Source organism: Hipposideros armiger, unplaced genomic scaffold (genome assembly GCF_001890085.2).
Source record: "Hipposideros armiger isolate ML-2016 unplaced genomic scaffold, ASM189008v1 scaffold_101, whole genome shotgun sequence".
Taxonomy (NCBI): domain Eukaryota; kingdom Metazoa; phylum Chordata; class Mammalia; order Chiroptera; family Hipposideridae; genus Hipposideros; species Hipposideros armiger.
The window spans coordinates 3,671,299-3,688,692 of NW_017731451.1; the positions used below are offsets into that span (position 1 = coordinate 3,671,299).

The window sequence follows — 17,394 nt, forward strand, 5'->3', positions numbered from 1 at the left end:
AAAAAATATTTTGGTTAAATATATATTTTTAGAAATCACAGCTTTGGAATATATAGTATTCGACACTATACAAATAACTTTTAAAAACCTTTGCAGGAACAGCATTTGATCTCTGTTCTAGTTATCTACTACTACATAACGAGTCACTCCCAAAACTTAAGTTTCTTAAAGCAAGAACAATTGATCATTTTATTATCTCTCTCAGTTTCTGGGGTCCAGTGTTTGGAATGGGCTTTGCTGAGCAGTTCTGGCTCAGATTCTGTCATGCAGTTATAGTCAGATGATGGCCGGAGCAGCTGGGGTTGGCCATGCTGCTCTCTTCATATTGATTTGGGTCCTCTTCATGTGGTCTCTCTGCAAAGGCTAGTTTGAACTTTCTCACAGCATGGTGACGAAATTATTCAAGGGTGATTGTACCAGTGAACAAAATAGAAGCTGCATCACCTTTTATAGCCCAGGCTTGGGTGTCACATAAAGTCACTCTGCCATACTCTGTTAGTCAGTAGCCACAAGCCCATCAAAATTCAAGGAGAAGGTCACAAGACAGCATACATAATTTGTGGGGCCCCATGCATAATGCAAATGTAGGGTCCCTTGTTCAAAAGTTATTAAGAATTTAGGTCAAGGACCCCAGAGCATTAAACCAAGTGCTCTTCTCAGTGCAGGGCCTTGTGTGACTGTATAGGTTGCACCCCATGAAGCCAACCCTGAGGAGGGAACACCAACCTCATCTCTTGAAGGGAGGAGGGTCAAGGCCATCTTGTAAAAAAGCATGTGAGGAGGGAGTTAATGGTGAGACCATCTTTGGAAAATAAAATCTGCCACAGCCCCTATGACTCACCTTTAATAGATTAGGTGGCTCACGTTTTTACTGCCCAGAACTGAAGTTAGCCTTTAAGTACATAGGAGGAACTACTGGCTGTCCAGCAGCCAGGCTGCCGTAACAGTAACAGGGATGTATTTTAAAAGTCTTTGTGGAGAGATACTTTTCTTAAGAGGTTGCCTCTAAATAGAGTACAGCAAATACCTGTTTTGTATCTGTTATGGACAGAATTGTGTCCCCCCAAATTCATAGTTGGAAGCACTAATCCCCAGGGTGACTGTATTTGGAGACAGGACTTTTAAGGAGGTAATTAAGGTTAAATGAGGTCATAAGGGTGGGGCCCTATTCCCGTAGGACTGGTGTCCTTATAAGGAAAGGAATAGACACCAGGAGTGCTCACACCTAGGGGAACAGCTGTGTGAGGACACAGGGAGGAAGCAGCCATCAGTGAGCCAAGGAGAGAGACCTCAGGAGAAACCAACCTGCTGACACCTTGATCTTGGACTTCCAGCCTCCAGAACTGGGAGAAAATGAATTTCTGTTGTTAAAGCCTGTGGCATTCTGTTATAGCAGCCCTAGGAAACTAATACCATATCTAAGACTTATACATATTTTCTTTATTTGTCCTTTTCAGGACAAATATTTCAGGACAAATGTCCTTTTATTTGTTGTTACCCATCCTTAATCCTTTGGACATCCTAGTTTCTCTGTCAACTTGAAAGGAAAGCCAGACCTAACAGCAAATGCCATGTTTTAACTAATGTCCCTTTATTAATAATATTTAGATGAATAAAGGCTTTTTTTATTCTTTTTGCTAGTGTTGCTTATATCCAGTAAATGTTCATGGCTACTGTAATACTGAAGTTCATTCATGGATTTGTATATAAAGTATTATTGCTTTGAATCCCTAGGGTCGATTGTTTGTGAACATGGCCATGAACAATTTGTCTCATCCTTTCTGTATATGTCACTCCTCCCCTCAAGGGTTGTGATTGATTCCACCTCCCCTTGAATCTGGGCTGGTGTTGTGATGTGCTTTGACCAGGAAGTGATGCTGGTGAGTCCTAGACCCAGGCCTTGAAAGTGTTGCAGCTTCCATTTTTGTCCTCCTGAGAGCCAGTCGGCATGTAATGAAATCTTCCTGTCCTGCTCTAGAGCCCCCTTGAAGGGGAAAAGGCTGGGGAAAGCGGGGAGCTGCAGGCATGAGGATGTGGAGTGCCTGAAGGAGTTTTAGAAGGTGGGAGAAAGATATGGCCAGGGAATGGGAGGGTGCCAAAGACAAACTGCACCCGCCAGGCCTGGTAGTGTGGCCAAGAAGGAACCAGGGAGTGAAGCACAGGGGTTTCATGAGGGTGGTTTTAAATGGCCCTGGAGGCTTGTTGACCTGCCCTGGGTTTGACACTTGATGAGGTTGGAGCTATCAGTGTTGGCTGATGTAAGGACTGGCAGGACGACATCCATCATCGCCTCAGATGGTTCCGGCCCTTGGATCTCTGGTACAGGACACTTTGCCTAGCCTAGGCATTGGCTTGGGAAATTAGCTCTACAACACACACTGCCTTGCCAAAGCTCCATAGTGATAGCTACCTCAAATGCTGTGTGGGTTGCATTGTGTCCCCCGCCATAATTCGTATGTTGAAGTCCTAACTCCTAGTACCTCAGAATGTGACCTTAATTGAAAATAGGATCATTGCCAATGAGGTCATATTGGTGTAGGGTGGGCCCCTAATCCAATATGACTGGTGTTCTTATAAAGAGGGGAAATTTGGATACAGCACAAGGATAACACAACGTGAAGATGAAAACAGAAATCAGAGTGATGCAGAAGCCAAGGAATACCAAAGATTGCCGGCAAACCACTGAGAGCTAGGAGAGAGGCATGACCCAGACGGTCCCTGGTAGCCCTCAGAAGGAACCCACACTGTCAGACACCTGATTTCGGATGTCTGATCTCCAGAACTGTGAGACAATACATTTCTGTTATTGAAAACACAGTTTGTGGTTCTTTGTTACAGCAGTCCTAGCAAACTAGTATAAACGTTGAGGCCACTTCCCCCTTTTCCTCTCTTGGCTGCAGCTCTGGGTGGGTGAACACAGGAATAAATTTGTGCCCATGGTGAGGAAGCTGCTAGATGGCCTCACATCTTAGTCCAGTTAAAATTTTCTTCCCCTCAAAAATTTCTACAAAACGTGACTTATTGTATATTTCAGGCACAAAGAAAAGGAGATAATTTTTGATAGGAAGAGCACTCTGAAATTGCACCAGCTAGGTTGTTGCATCCACCTTTTGAGACCCTTCCACCCAAGAATATATCTTCAGTTATTTCAGAGTTTACAGAGAATTAACACTTAGTTGTTGTTGTTTTTTTCTAGAAACCCAAATTAGTTTAACTGTATTAGGATTGGCACTTGGTGATTCTTATATGACCATCTGCATGCTTTTTAGTACCATAATTGTTGAAAGCTGATATTAGAACCTTAAAGTTGGCATACCTTATTCAGAGATGTTTAGTGCTTTATAGTAAGAATAATATTGAGTGCATTATGCAGTAACAATGGAAATTACATTTGCAAAATAGAACATTCTGAAATGCAAGAAGTAGAAAAGGCATACTGGAAGAGAAAACTGTGTTTTAGTCATAGCACTTTGGCTGTTTGTGCTCTCAGGCCAGAAGGCAGGGAAGAACTTATGTGCCGCTGAGTGCCACACCACACCTGGGCTTCATGAGTTAGATCAACCTGTGAATTCTGATTGGCGTAGAGAGTTTTCAGTCACTGGAGTCAAAAGAGGGTGGGTGTGTGGTCAAGCTTGAATTTACTTTTTGCTCTTTAGAATGGGTTAGCATTTTGTAAATGAAAATTGAATTTCCAAAGAAAACAGTTTTTGCAATGATGTAGCCTAATAATTTGGTTATTTTTCCAGTTGCTCATAACTTATGATTAATAGCTTATTTAAAAAAAATGTTTGAAAAAATATGTAAAGTATATTCCTCCATATTTCACTGTTATAGTTTTTAGATCAATTTTAGGCTGATTAACATTGCCCTGTCCCTTTGATGCTTTGATTTATTGATCGTGTTCAACATATGCAAACTCACAGAAGACCATGGGGAAAAAATACATCTATAAGGAACCTAAGAATCCTTGTCTATGTGAATTGACATGACAAATGTTGATTTCCAGTTTTGTATATTTTCTGTACCAACTAGAAAATTTTGTAGTTTTGATTAAATTTTTCTTTTAGCAGCTTAATTACCCTAATTCAGAAATATTCTGTTTAAAACTTCAAAGATTAAACAAAGCCTAGGAAGTGCCAGGGAAGCAGAGATGAAAAAAGAGTGAATTAACTCTATTGTGTCCAAGTCACAAGAATTATTTTAGCCTTGTGTGTGTTCATGGGGAACCTGCCCTTGCTCAGTCCTTTCAGAAAAGAAAGTTGGTTTTTATTTTTTTTATTTTTTTAACTCTTTCTCTTTGATTTTGGAACTGTCGAACCAACCAGCTAGTTTATAGACATCTAGCCTTTTCTAAGGCCTCTTCGTATTCTTGGGGTTGTTACCATCATCACTCTGTCCCTGGTGGACCAGGAAGTACTATCCAAGGCAAGACAGTGGAAGCATCTCCGGCAGGGTCTCAGGATGCTGGGCAAAGACCATTTGCTTGAAGCAATTATGTCTGCATTCTATGCTTCTTCTCCTCCACCCAGCTCTAAAATCACACAGGAAATGTTACCATTCTACTGGGAACCTCATATCTCAGCAGCACCTGAGAAACTTACAAACAGACCTGCGCTGAGAGAGAAGAGATGCTGGGGCAGGGTTGGTCTTGGTCCTTGTTCATCGTTCTAAACAGGCAAAGATACATCACTTTCATGGGCGGGATGCTGGTGATTTCAGTTGGCAGCTTCCTGAAGAGCTGTTTAGGGTTGTGCTGTCACCTTTTGGGACAATAGCCTTTGCTCTATTGCAGTGATTCTCTCCATCTTCATTATTCTGGTTTGTGTCTGAATGCTGTCAGCTTTACTCTGTGTGGTCTAATTATCCCCTTCCACATTCCTTCCATTTTTTGGCAGCAGAAAGTCATCTTTACCAAATAAATCTTTGTCTGCCGATAGGGCTGTTTTACTGAGATTATGCATGAAGAAGGTAATTCTTTGAGCAGGAAAGTGCTCTGCAAAATGTAAAATGGTGATGTTGATAAGGATACTTCTACTCACTGACCCTTATTCCCTCTGCAGTAGCACCTTATTTTCCAAACTGAAAGCCCAGGGACTCTTGAGTTTACTGTTTTTAACTTTTGTGGTTTATGGGGAGTCAACATTGGTAGTGGTTAAGAACATGGGCCATGTAGACAGACTCAGTTCAACATGTCACCACTGCCCCTGCAGCTTTGTGTCTGGGGACGGGTTACTCTGAGTCTGGTTTCCTAAACTCTAAATGGGGAAACTAAGAGAATTGTTGAGAGAAATAAATGGATATTGCAAGTGCCAGGTACATATAAGCACTTGGTAAATAATTAGCTTTGATTACTTTTTGGGCATAGTTGGCGTTTTATTATTCTAATGGATTTTGCGCCAAGCCAGCAAAAAGGAGCTGAGTCTCATAACTTTTATTGCAAAATCTCTCCCATCCTACTCTTCTGCCTATAGTCCATCTTACCTGGAATGTGACTTGTATTCGTTAAATGAACAGAGAATGGTATTTTTGGGTTTTTTGTTTGTTTGTTTTAAGAATGCTGGACTGGTATGTACTTTTTAAAGAAATCATGGAATAATAAGTTTTTTACAAGTCTAATATTCAGATACCTGAGAGCTCTTTCCCTGACATCCAGTCCTGATGGGAGGGAGGTAAGGTTTGTGAGGTGGTCCCTGCAGGCAGTGGCCCTCTGCAGTCTCCCTGCAGGCCGCCGTTCTTGTCAGGGCATGGCTGGGTTCCTCTGAACAGTGTATAGGTTGCAGGGAGAGGCTGTGGGCACAGAGCTCCGAGATACACACGCTCCAGCCTCTCCTTCTCAGATATCTGTTCCCATTGTGCAGAAAGTAAGAGGGTCCATTATGATTTCTGACTGGCATTTCATTATTTGTATATTAATATTTGGTGTGGAATGAGGTTAGAAATTCCTAAGTGGCTATTTAAAAAAGACCTCTAAATCTAAAATTTGAAAAATTCTGCTTTCTTAGGAGATAGTTATACAGTGATGCCCCTGATAGCAATATGGCATTTTTAACAATGTTTATTGAATCTGCTAATCTCCTTTCATCATTTTGTTACAGATTGATGTTCTCAAAGCAGATCTGGAAAGTGCAGAATGGAAAGTTTTGGAAAATCTTATTCTGGAAGATGTCCTTGCACAGATTGGACAGCTCATCTTTGAGATCCATCTCCACTGGCCAGGGTTTGAGGTCAGTGGCAGCGACAGCAGTGTTGTGCGGTTCTGGTATAGCCTCCTCAAAGAGTTAGAACTAAAGGATTTCAGGCTTTTTCACAGTTACAAAGATTTATCTAAACCTCAGCTGTTCCTGAAGAAAGACATTTTCAATGCAAGTAGCTGTTATACTCTGAGCTGGGTGAATACAAGATGGAAATAGGTTGCAGGACCTCATCAAGAACTCAAGGACATACTTGCAGAATGGAGTGTGTCCATGATTTGAATTATGGGTTTCCTTGTCCAGTCTCCCACTAGCCTGTTACCTACTTGAGGCGGAAATTGTTATTGTCTTTGTAGTGCCTGGAGCCTGATGCCTGGCACGCGGTAGGGGCACAGTTACCGTTTGTTGAAGGGGTGGACACAGCGTGCTGCAGGGGTCAGCCTCTGTCTGCCTAGACCCAGGCTTTTTGCCTCTTAGCCTCTGACAGAGTGGGGATGGTTGTCTGGTTGTCCTCCTTCACGTTAACCTGGACCATCATCCCCCACTTACCTCAGTTTTCCCTAAAACTTATTATGTATCTATAGTCTATGAATTCACCAACATGGAAAAGTAATTACATAAATTTTCCATTTTTACTGAGATTCTTGTTTTTGTAGCCTACTGTTCAAAATACCACCTTTCATTTGACTGGGACTCACCTCTTGTACGGTTTTCCTGTTCACCTTGTCAATGACGTGCTTTACGTTTTGCAGATTTCAATCATGCCTTCTCAACCTTTGCTGAGGCCCTGCCCATAGTTTTACAAGAACCGCCGATTCTAGTATCTGGGAACTCAGACACATCAAATTCTGTCACTGAATTTAAAGACTAGACTATCAAGAACTGCGGCTAAGCGTGCTGTTCATACACAGCCTTAAATCTCCTTCCTTTCCTAGGAAACGAAGCACAAAACAGAATTTTGGGGTCTTTACTGTTGCCTCTTCTGACTTCAAACCTGATTTCTCAACCACAGACTTGCCGATGTTGTCAAATCTTTTTTTAAAAAATACATTATCTCAAAGATTGAGTTTTTCTTTACTGCCAGTTGGCATTTGTTATAAGCCTGTGGCTTGAGGGCCAGAGTTTCTCTCCTTCCTGGGATAGTTACACACGTTTCAGTAGTACTTATCCTTTTTCCACGTCAAAAAATTAAGCAGAAAATGCAGTTCTCAATAGTTCAAATGATCTCTATCATTTCTATTTATAAGATTAGACATTCACCCCTACAAATGATTTTCAAAAATCTTATTTTAAATAAATTAAATAGTATAACAATAAACCAAATTATTACCTTATTATAAATTAAGAATATTTTCTTATACTTTTTAAACCTTGAGAGAGCAGGAAAACATGCATACATGTTTGTTCAAGAATTTTGGGGAGGGAATAGAATACTGATTACACTAAGCTGTATTCCTTTTCCCCATTTTTTATGTATTTCCACCCCAGACATTCCCTGGGTTGGCTTTTGTTTCTTGCAATGGTTTGAAAATATCAGTCTTCAAGTGAGAAACCAAAATATATTAGAGTTAGATGATCTCACTAACTTGGGTTCAAAAGAAACAAGACTTTCTAAATTAGTAGTGATTTTAAAAAATACAAATGAGGTTTTTATTTTAAAACACAGCGTCCACTAATAAAAGTCATTGTGGTGGGAGGACCAGCTTGAATAAGTGTAATTTGGAATAGCAGTTTGGTTGCTTTTAATGTCCATAGGTATTTCAAAGGGGCCCATAAAAACTCTGAAGTCATATTGTTAGTTTGCATAGCCTTCAAAACAAGGTAACTTCCATCCAGTTCCTGTTTGGATTATATCACAGATTCTTTCTCTTTTATTTTTTAATAAATGTTTTATACAGTGAAGTATATACAGTAAACCTTTTTATACATTAAACCTTTTAATTTTAAACCTTCTTACACACTAAAGTATGAAGTGCACTGATCTTAAGTGTCCAGTCTGATCAGGTTTTAGGTGTGTACACACCCAATATCAAGATTCTCAGTTCATGGGATTGAAGATTTATGGTGTTACTAAAAGCCCTCTTTGTACAGGGCATTTATTTCAGATTGGTGGTACAGAACACTGACTTCGTTGCACTATATCTGAAGCAAGAATGGGTGTACTGTTAAGAAAAAAGACAAGACAAACTCAGAATAAACCACAAACACACCACCCACATCCACCTACTAGGCAGCCTGTTCAATAGTTATTTGCACTTATTTTATGCTTATATCTAAGACTGTCCTTCATTCCCTTCATGGAGAGTTTGAAATTTATGATGCATTTTTTGCCTGTTGCTATGGTTTCCCTGCCTCTAGAATTTATTATGCTTATTGTATTGGCCAGGGTTTCTTAACCTCAGCACTCCTGCCATTTCAGGCTGGATAATTCTTTGTTGGGGGAGGGCGGGCTGTTCTGTACATTCTAGGATGTGTAGCAGCATTCCTGGCCCTTCCCACTGGGAGAACCTTCCCCACTCCTGCCTCAGTTGCGACAACCAGATTTGTCTCCAGACCATGTTAAATGTCCCCTTGGGGGCAGAATCTCCCACTGTGGAGAACTCCTGGGGTAGGCCATGAGAAAGGGTCGAGGTTACCACAGCACTGGTGTTTGGGGAGATCCTGCTGGTGAAGAGCTGGCAAAACAACCATCATCATCATCATCAAAACTACTACAAAAGCCATATAAACAAAATCCAAACAAAATGAAGAGCTAGTATTTATTGTAGCTATTACTATGTGCTCAGCAGAATAATGCATACATTATTCCTAATTCTCCCAACAACTTATGAGGAGCTGTAATTTTCCCGATTGCATATGTAGGTAAGGAAACTCTGAGAGGTTAACTAGTTTATTCAGATCATCCAGCTACAAGATGGTGGAGCAGGAATCCACACCTACGTGGATTCCAGATCCCACAGCCCCTGCTGATCCCTGAACAATGCTGCCTCAATAGCATTTAACAAATGAAGGTGCTACTTCCAAAGGACATATTTTTTTTCACCCTGTTAGTAAATGGGAGAAAAAACTACAAATATACTAAGACCAGACCTGCAAATCTGTTAGAGTTGGGATCATTTTTGTAGCATGCAGGTTAAATTTAGACAATCTACTTAATTAAAATATGCCTGCCAAATGGAAGCTTACTGAAAAAATATGGGACCCAATAACTTCTCTGTCAATATATTCGGGTTGCCAGAAAAGCTCTTGCAAAGCTTTGAAAGTAACTCTTGGCCCTGGCTTATCCCAATACTTGGCACATTCCTCCTGGGTTTTAGAAAGGGCGCAGTCACTTGGAAGTGCAGTATGAGTTCTCTTTGCTTCAAACTAGTTTTTGACCCTAAATAAATGAGCTCAGATGTGAATATCTGTGACAAACATCTCTTAATTAACTGTTACCAGAGCAATGTTCATAAATAAATCTGAAAATACAACTTTGATAATGCTGTAATCAAATAATAAAAAAAACTTTTTTTAGGTGAAGAACATGAGGGTGTAAGAGATTCAGAGGTCACCTTTTAGTACAAACTCTGTGTCATAATTTGAGATTAAAGTCAAAGAAAAACAATTTTTCCTTTCCGTTTTTTAGAGTGATCATATTTGATGCAGTTATAATTGGTTATCATACAAATATTTGCAACTATTTGACATGTTCAAATGAAGAGAGCCAGGGAGAAGTAAACAAACTTCTGTTAGAATTGACTGAAAGTCCATTAATATTTACATTGGAGTAAAACAAAAGTAAATTCATGAATTTACAGTGTTCAGTCCAAATCAGCTATTCATGTAAACATTTCTGCCTTGGCTGTAAGAGTTCAGTATATAGTAAATACAGCACTACATTTGCATGGCCTAAGTATTACATCTTTGGATTTTGCAAAGCTTGAATTTACACCAGGAAGCTAGCCTCATCATATTTTGCCAGATTAAAATGAAGGCCTCATTTAAAAAGATTATTATACTTGATAATACAACAGTATCTCCAAGCTCAATTAATATAATTTTCTTCTGGAGATAAATTTATGTTTGCCTTTTAAGCAATAACATAATTCTTTTGTACTAGTCAATTGCTGATTCTTTGTGAATTCAAGAATACATTTAACCTTATGCTAAAATGTCATCCTTTTTCTTACATTGAAAGAGGTATTTGAACTTTACTTATCACATGAAATCATATTCCAAAAATTCAGTATATTCTTAAACTGCCTAAATTTGGAAATCATTGAAAAATTTTAAATAATGTTATTGTATTTCTGTCCTTAAGGAAAATAAATCAGGCAAGCTTAATGTTGTCACACTTTATGTTTAGCACTATATGGAAAAATGATAGTTCTCAACACTCATTAAAACCAATGCTTTGTAAAACTAGCAATTTCATATTCTCATATAAAATATTTTGTTTTTCTTAGTGATTGGTTATGTGCAATAAGATTGTCTGAAACAATAAGGGATTTTTTTTCCTGTCAAATTTGAATTCTAATCTAGATTATTTCAATAGAGTAGCTCAGTATACGTAGGACAGATATGCAATCAATATGTACCAGTGAGCTATAGAGTTGGTAAATGACTGTGGTCCCAAGTCATTCTCCTCCGCCATAGTCCCTCCCACGGGACACCCAGACCTTCCCAAGATCGAGCAATTAATAAACAGCACACTAGGCAGCTTCCAGGACCCTTCCCTAGCACAGTGGTTAGCTTTTATTCTAACTGCTGTAGGTCCTGTGTTACTACTGGTCATGGGATATTTTGATATCACCCCCCAGGTGGGTATATACACAAGGTACCAAAAAAATGTATACACATTTAAGAAAGGAAAAAAAAACTGTAGTAAAATTGTAATACTCAATATATACCCATAACAAAAGATGACTACAAGTCATGTGTATACATATTTTTTGGCACCCCCCAGTATGATGAGCCAAGGTTCAAGTGGGTTCTGTAACATTAATGAAATCACAATTATGTTAATAAAAACAAGCTATTAATTATCTGCAGAAGACAATGTTATTTCTCAAGGATGGATGTTAGGTCAAACATCATTTCCACACACACCATTTAAGGCCCCTAACTGTTTCTCTTCGATGCCCTCTAGTCTCTTCCCTATCTTTGTACTTTAATGTATTTGCTTGTCTAACAGCGGTCTTTCCCGGCAGACTGTGTAAGCTCCATGGAGGTAAGCCCTAGTGTCTGCTAGGTAAAAGGTGCTCAATAAATATTTCTTGAATATGAATAAAGAAAGGTATTTCACATTGGATTTTTCAGTGAAATTATTTCATCAGCCTTTGCTATTGAAGTTTTTTCTGGCATTAAAAATACCTTTGGAATTTAGACGTACCATGGTCTCTCATTTTGGTTAACTTAAATTTAGACACAGTTTATCCTTTTCTTTTTTTAAAAAGATTTTTATTAAAAATACAGCTAACATACAATATTATATTAGTTTCAGGGGTATACCATAGTTATTCAACATTTATATACCTAAAGAAGTGATCACTATGAAAAGTCCAGCAACCATCTGACACTCTCACGCTATCACAATATTATTGACTATATTCCCTATGCTGTACATTACATCCCCATGACTAGTTTGTTTTATACCTGGAAATTTGGACCTCTTATTCCTCTTCCCCTCCCCCACTTTTTAAATTTATCAATTATAGTTGACATTCAATATTATTTTATATTAATTTCAGATGTACAGCATAGTAGTTGGACATTTATATAATTTAAGAAGTGATCCCCCCTGACTAGTCTAGTACCCACCTGGCACCATACATAGTTATTACCATATCATTGGCTATATTCCCAATGTTTTACTTTACATCCCAATGACTATTTTGTAACTACCAATTTGTATTTCTTAATCCCTTCCCTTTTTCATCCTGCCCCCAACCCCCTACCATCTATCACCCAAACAAATCTAGTAGCCATCTGACACCATACATAGTTATTACAATATTATTGACTGTATTCCTCATGCTATACCCTACATCTCTATGACTACTGTGTAACAACCAATTAGTACTTTTGAATCCCTTCCCCCTTTTTACTCACTCCCAACCCCTCTCTCATTGGCAACCATCAATATGTTTTCTGTATGTATGCATTTATTTCTATTTTGTTTGTTTATTTTGTTATTCAGAATCCACATATAAGTGAAATCACATCACATCTGTCTTTCTCTCTCTTACAGTCCACTCAGCACAATACCCTCTAGGTACATCTATGCCACCATAGATGGAAAGAACCCATTCCAATCTTCTATGTCCAAGCAATATTTCATTGTATATACTTACCACCTCGTCTTTATCCACTCTTCTAACCATGGATACCCAGACTGCCTCCACATCTTGGCTGTTGTAAACAATGCTGCAATGAATTCATGGATGCACATGTCCCCTCAAAGAAGCATTTGGGTTTCTTCAGATGAATACCCTGAAGTGGGATTACTGGGTCCTTCACAGTCTCTTGTTATAGCCTTTGTTTTAAAATTTATTTTGTTGGTATGAGAATCACTATCCCATTTTTTTTTGTTCCCATTTTCATGAAGTTTTATTATCTTTTTCTATCCCTTTACTTTCTGTCTCTGTGTGTGTTTCAGTCTGAAGTGATTCTCTTGTAGGCAGTGTATGTAAGGGTTTTGTTTTCTTACCCACTCAACCCTTCTATGTCTTTGGAGTGGAGCATTTAATCCATTTACATTGAAAGCAATTATTGATAGATAAGTAGCTATTGCCATTTTATTATTCATAATTTTGATCTTTTTTTTATCTTAACTCTCCATCAGGCGCAACTGATCTCACAGATTCACTGCACACAAAGATGCTGCTGTGAAATACATCTTTACTGTACCAAGTCACAAACATGACTGGCGATAGGTTATGATAGAGGGGGAAGATATGGAAGCGATGAGTCACAATAATTAACTGTTAGATATTTGAAAATTTGTGTGCAGTGAATCTGTGAGATCAGTTGCACCCAACAGGGGGTTAAAGAAGTCCCTCTAACATTCCTTGTAATACCTGTTTGATGGTGATGAACTCTTAGTTTTTTCTTGTCTGGGAAGCTCTTTATCTGTCCTTCAATTCTAAATGATAGCTTTGCTGGGTCCTTGCTTTTCATCATGTTGAATATTTTGATCTAATCTCTTCTAGCCTGAAAATTTTCTGTTCAGAAATCAGCTCACAATCTTATAGGAGCTCCCCTGTAAGTTACTATTTGCCTTTCTCTTGCTGCTTTTAGAATTCTCTGTCTTTAACCTTTCCTATTCTAATTATAATGTATTTTGGTTTGGGCCTGTTTAGGTTCATCTTGTTTGGGATTCTGCACTTCCTGGACTTTTATATCTATTTCCTTTGCCAGGTTAGGAAAGTTTTCAGTCATTATTTCTTCAAATAGTTTCTCAATCCCTTGCTTTCTCTCTTCTCCTTCTGGTACCCCTATGATGATTGCTACCTGGTCTGCTAATTGCTGATTCGATCCTCTGCTTCATGTAGTCTGCTGGTGATTTCTTCTAGTGCATTCCTCATTTCAGTTATTGTATTCTTCACTTCTGATGGTTTCTATGTTCTTTTTTTATGCTTGCAGTCTCTTTGTTGAAGTTTTCACTAAGTTCCTTGAGCATCCTTATAAACATTGTTTTGAACTGTCTGTGGTAGTTTGCTAGCCGCCATTTCATTTAGTTCTTTTTCTGGAATTTTCTCCTGTTCTTTCATTTGAGATACATTTCTTTGTCTCCCCATTTTGGCTGCCTCTCTGTGTTTGTTTCTATATATTAGGTAGATGTGCTATGTCTCCCTGTCTTGGATAGGTGGTCTTATGTAGTGGGTATTCTGTGAGGCCCAGTGGAACAGTTTCCCTGGTCAGCTGAGCTGGGTGCTCAGGAGTGTCCCTGGTAGGTTTTGTGTACTGTCTTGTTATAGTTGAGCCTTGATTGTTATTGGCACATTAGTGGGTGGGATTAACCGTCAGGCTGATTGGCTGTGGGGTTTGCCATGTCCACAGCTTATGGGCTGCTGTGTGGGAGGCTTACCCCACTGAGTGGGATTTGCCTCAGCAGGCTCTGGTGCCTGTTGTGACCACCCTTTGTGTGTGCCACTTGTGGGGCTAATTAGGTGGTGCTCTGCTATGGTCTGAAGCCAACCTACAGGTATGTTGGTTTTGGGGCCTCTTGGGAGGGGCTCTGGTGCAGGCCCAGGTCAGCCAATGCGTGTTACTGACCAGGGGCTACCTGGTTGGAGCTACAAATCAATCCCTGGTTGTTTGCTGCCTGTGCTAAACCTGGAGGCATGTGGGAGAGGCCACACTGCGAACTGAGGATGGTTGCCCCCAGTACCAGGCCTGGAGCAACTCCGCAAAATGCCAGGACACCCAGAGACCTGCTGTCACCTGCCAGCTCCCTTAAGGCTCAGCCTAGTGCTGATAAAGCCTCATGCAGTATGGGAGTTGAGTGAGGTAGCATCTCAGGGTGTCAGTAGAGTGGGAAGAGTTTTGGTCACCAGGTTAATGTAGATTCTGGTTTGGTGGCAGTGCTGAGCGTGTAGTGACTCAGCAAGTCTCAGAGCACACTGAGGCCAGCTGCCACCCACCTGGGGCCCATGGACTCTGATAGTTTTGAGTGCAATGAGGGAGGGGATGGCTGCTGGAGGAGAAAGTGCCTCTGGCAGTGCACAAGTTGGGTGGGTAGGTTCCCAGCTGAGTCAGCAGGGTGGAGCAGCAGCGAAGCTCATGAGGCTAATCAGATTCAGATTTGGCTTGTTTGGGAGGGCTCAATACAGTAAACATGGCGACTGCCTGCCGGCTGCAAGGAAGGAGGACTTCTCACCAGGAAAATGCCAATTGTCCTCCAGTCTTTCCCCTGTAGCCACACACCTCAGTCTGCCCCAGGTATGTCTTCAAGAACCTCCATCACTGTCCCTCCGCTGGAGCCCAAGGTGAGTGCCTGCGAGTGAGTGTGTGCGACCGTTTAAGAAATCGTCTGTGTTTTCTGCAGCCTTCCTACCCCCACCAGAATGGTCAGAATCCCCAGCTTTTCACAGCCAGATGTTGTGGGGGTTCCTCTTCCTTGCATCAGTACTCTGGGCTGGGAAGCCTGGTGGGGAGCTGGGGTCCCTCGCTCCTCTTTGGGGAACCTCTGTGGCTGAGGTATCTCTCCTGATTCTCAACTGCCACAGGGAAGTTTGGGGCCCGTTCTGTGTTTCCACCCCTCCTATGAGTCTCAACAAGGCTTCTTTATATTTTTAATTGTAGGATTGCTTGGCTAGACTTCAGATGGTTCTCCAGGTTTTTTTCTATAATTTAGTTGTAATTTTAATGTGTTCACAGAAGGACACAGGCACAGCGTTTATCTACTTCGCCATCTTGGCTCTCTCTATATCCGTTTCTTGACATGGTTGTTTATTGGTACGGTTGTTTTTGCTAACCTGGAGATCTTTCTTGACCTTGGGGACATGAGAACTATATAACTGAATTGAATAAATACAATAATTGAAGGCTCAATTTTTACTAGATGATATCCTAGGATAGTAAACCTCAATCTCTGCTTCTCATCCTTCATTGTTCTTTCTTTGTACCATTTCCCAGAAAACAAACATTTTAGAGTCAGGACACAATTCACAGCATGGAGAATATTTTAAAGAATATTTATGAGAAAAGGAAGATATGATGATGTGAGGCTATTTCTGTCAAAGATGGAGGTTGGTAGTTCTACAAAAATTATTAAAACATTTTGTTGTTCAAAAGTAAAAGGTGAAAAGTTATTGTGTTCTCAAAACTATTTGGCCAATGTATGACCAAGAAATGTCCACATGAACAGTTAATGAGGTGATGGGGCCCAACTCTAATGGAAGAGGCCATGAGAATGTCTTTAGCTATAGTTGTTTTACTTCAACTTTTTTTTTTTAGCTGAGCCATCCTGCCACCTGTTGGCAGCTCAGCTTGGGCCGGGCATCGAACCGCTGTTGCTCAGAGCTCAAACCCTTGAGCGAGCTCTTAACCAACTGAGCCACTCGGCTGGCCCTATAGTTGTTTTACTAAAGGATGAAATAAACATGATCTAAACAGGTGAGTGTTTCTGTTAAGCCACCTAACTCAGAGAAAGCTGGAAGCAACAAAGATTACATCAACCTGACAGTTTAAAAATACACAAGTGGCATTATGTAGAGGAGGCAGGACAGTAGGATGAAAAGAGAAAGATTTTAATACTGCTGCTAACTTGCTGCATGATATCAAGCAAGTCATCATCTTTCCTGGCATATTTCCTTACTTAGGTTGGAATATTAAATTTCTAAGGTTACTTTCTTCTAGCTTGAAAATTTCATTATTCTGAGATTCCCATGATTAGAGAAGGCTTAGACAGTGGTAGCATAATTTGTTTCGTATACTATTAAGGGAAGTCTTAGGATAAATTCAAAAGAACCCAAATGATGTGCTTATTCAGAAAAAAAAAAGCTCAGATAAAAGATGAACCCATTATGATGGCTCTCCAGTCATTAAGTGAAGTGCTCTTGGGAAAAGTACCTTTTTGGATAACACACTTAAACCCCCATGGTTCTAAAAACCGGAATGTTTCCGACTGCACTAGTTGATACTTCTGTTTTTAGACTGTCCTAACAAAGTGGCAATATCTGGAGATACTAGATTAAGTTAATATATCTATGGTGATCCTTCTGTATGTATATATGTACACATATGTATGCATGTATGTGCATATGTATGTATATGCCCAGGAAAGAAAAATCTTCAGACACAAAGAGCTCAGAGAGAGCCTAGAGCCAGAGAATTAACACAGGAACCTCCATGCAATAGTCCCAGGAATTCAGTATGACAGTGATGGCCAGAGGCCTGAAGCCCTAGAGAGTAAAGGATCCCTGCAGCAGTGGGATCCTTAGAGGGCTACAGCCTCCGTGGAATAGGGTCCCTAAAAATCTACTCCCCCAGCACAAGGAAGCCTATCCTTGTTGTAGCTCTGGGAAAAAATAAGTTTCTCATGAGAATTTGAAACCTCTGGCCTGTTAAAGGACTTGAATTTATAATAATCACATAGGAAAATCATAAGCTGAGAAATTAAGATTAAAAAGCTGGTCTTAGAGGGTGATACCTCAGGGGTACATGGCAGAAACAAATGTAAAACCATTCTGAAGGGACTCTTCAACTCAGGCTACAA

General features: G+C 40.0%; 1 protein-coding gene across 2 annotated transcripts in view; it reads left to right on the forward strand.

The window, feature by feature from the left end:
- METTL24 (methyltransferase like 24) overlaps positions 1–11,477 on the forward strand; it is a 108,220-nt gene extending 96,743 nt beyond the window's left edge. Inside the window, exons 5-6 of one of the 2 annotated variants that reach the window (XM_019646361.1) lie at positions 6,096–6,224; positions 6,944–11,477. In XM_019646361.1, coding sequence (XP_019501906.1) covers positions 6,096–6,224; positions 6,944–6,988 — 174 coding nt within the window. In that variant the 3' untranslated portion in view covers positions 6,989–11,477. Of the gene's footprint in view, positions 1–6,095 lie in introns of both variants that reach the window. The other variant, XM_019646360.1, reaches the window with a different exon arrangement.
- The last annotated feature ends 5,917 nt before the right edge of the window (positions 11,478–17,394 follow it).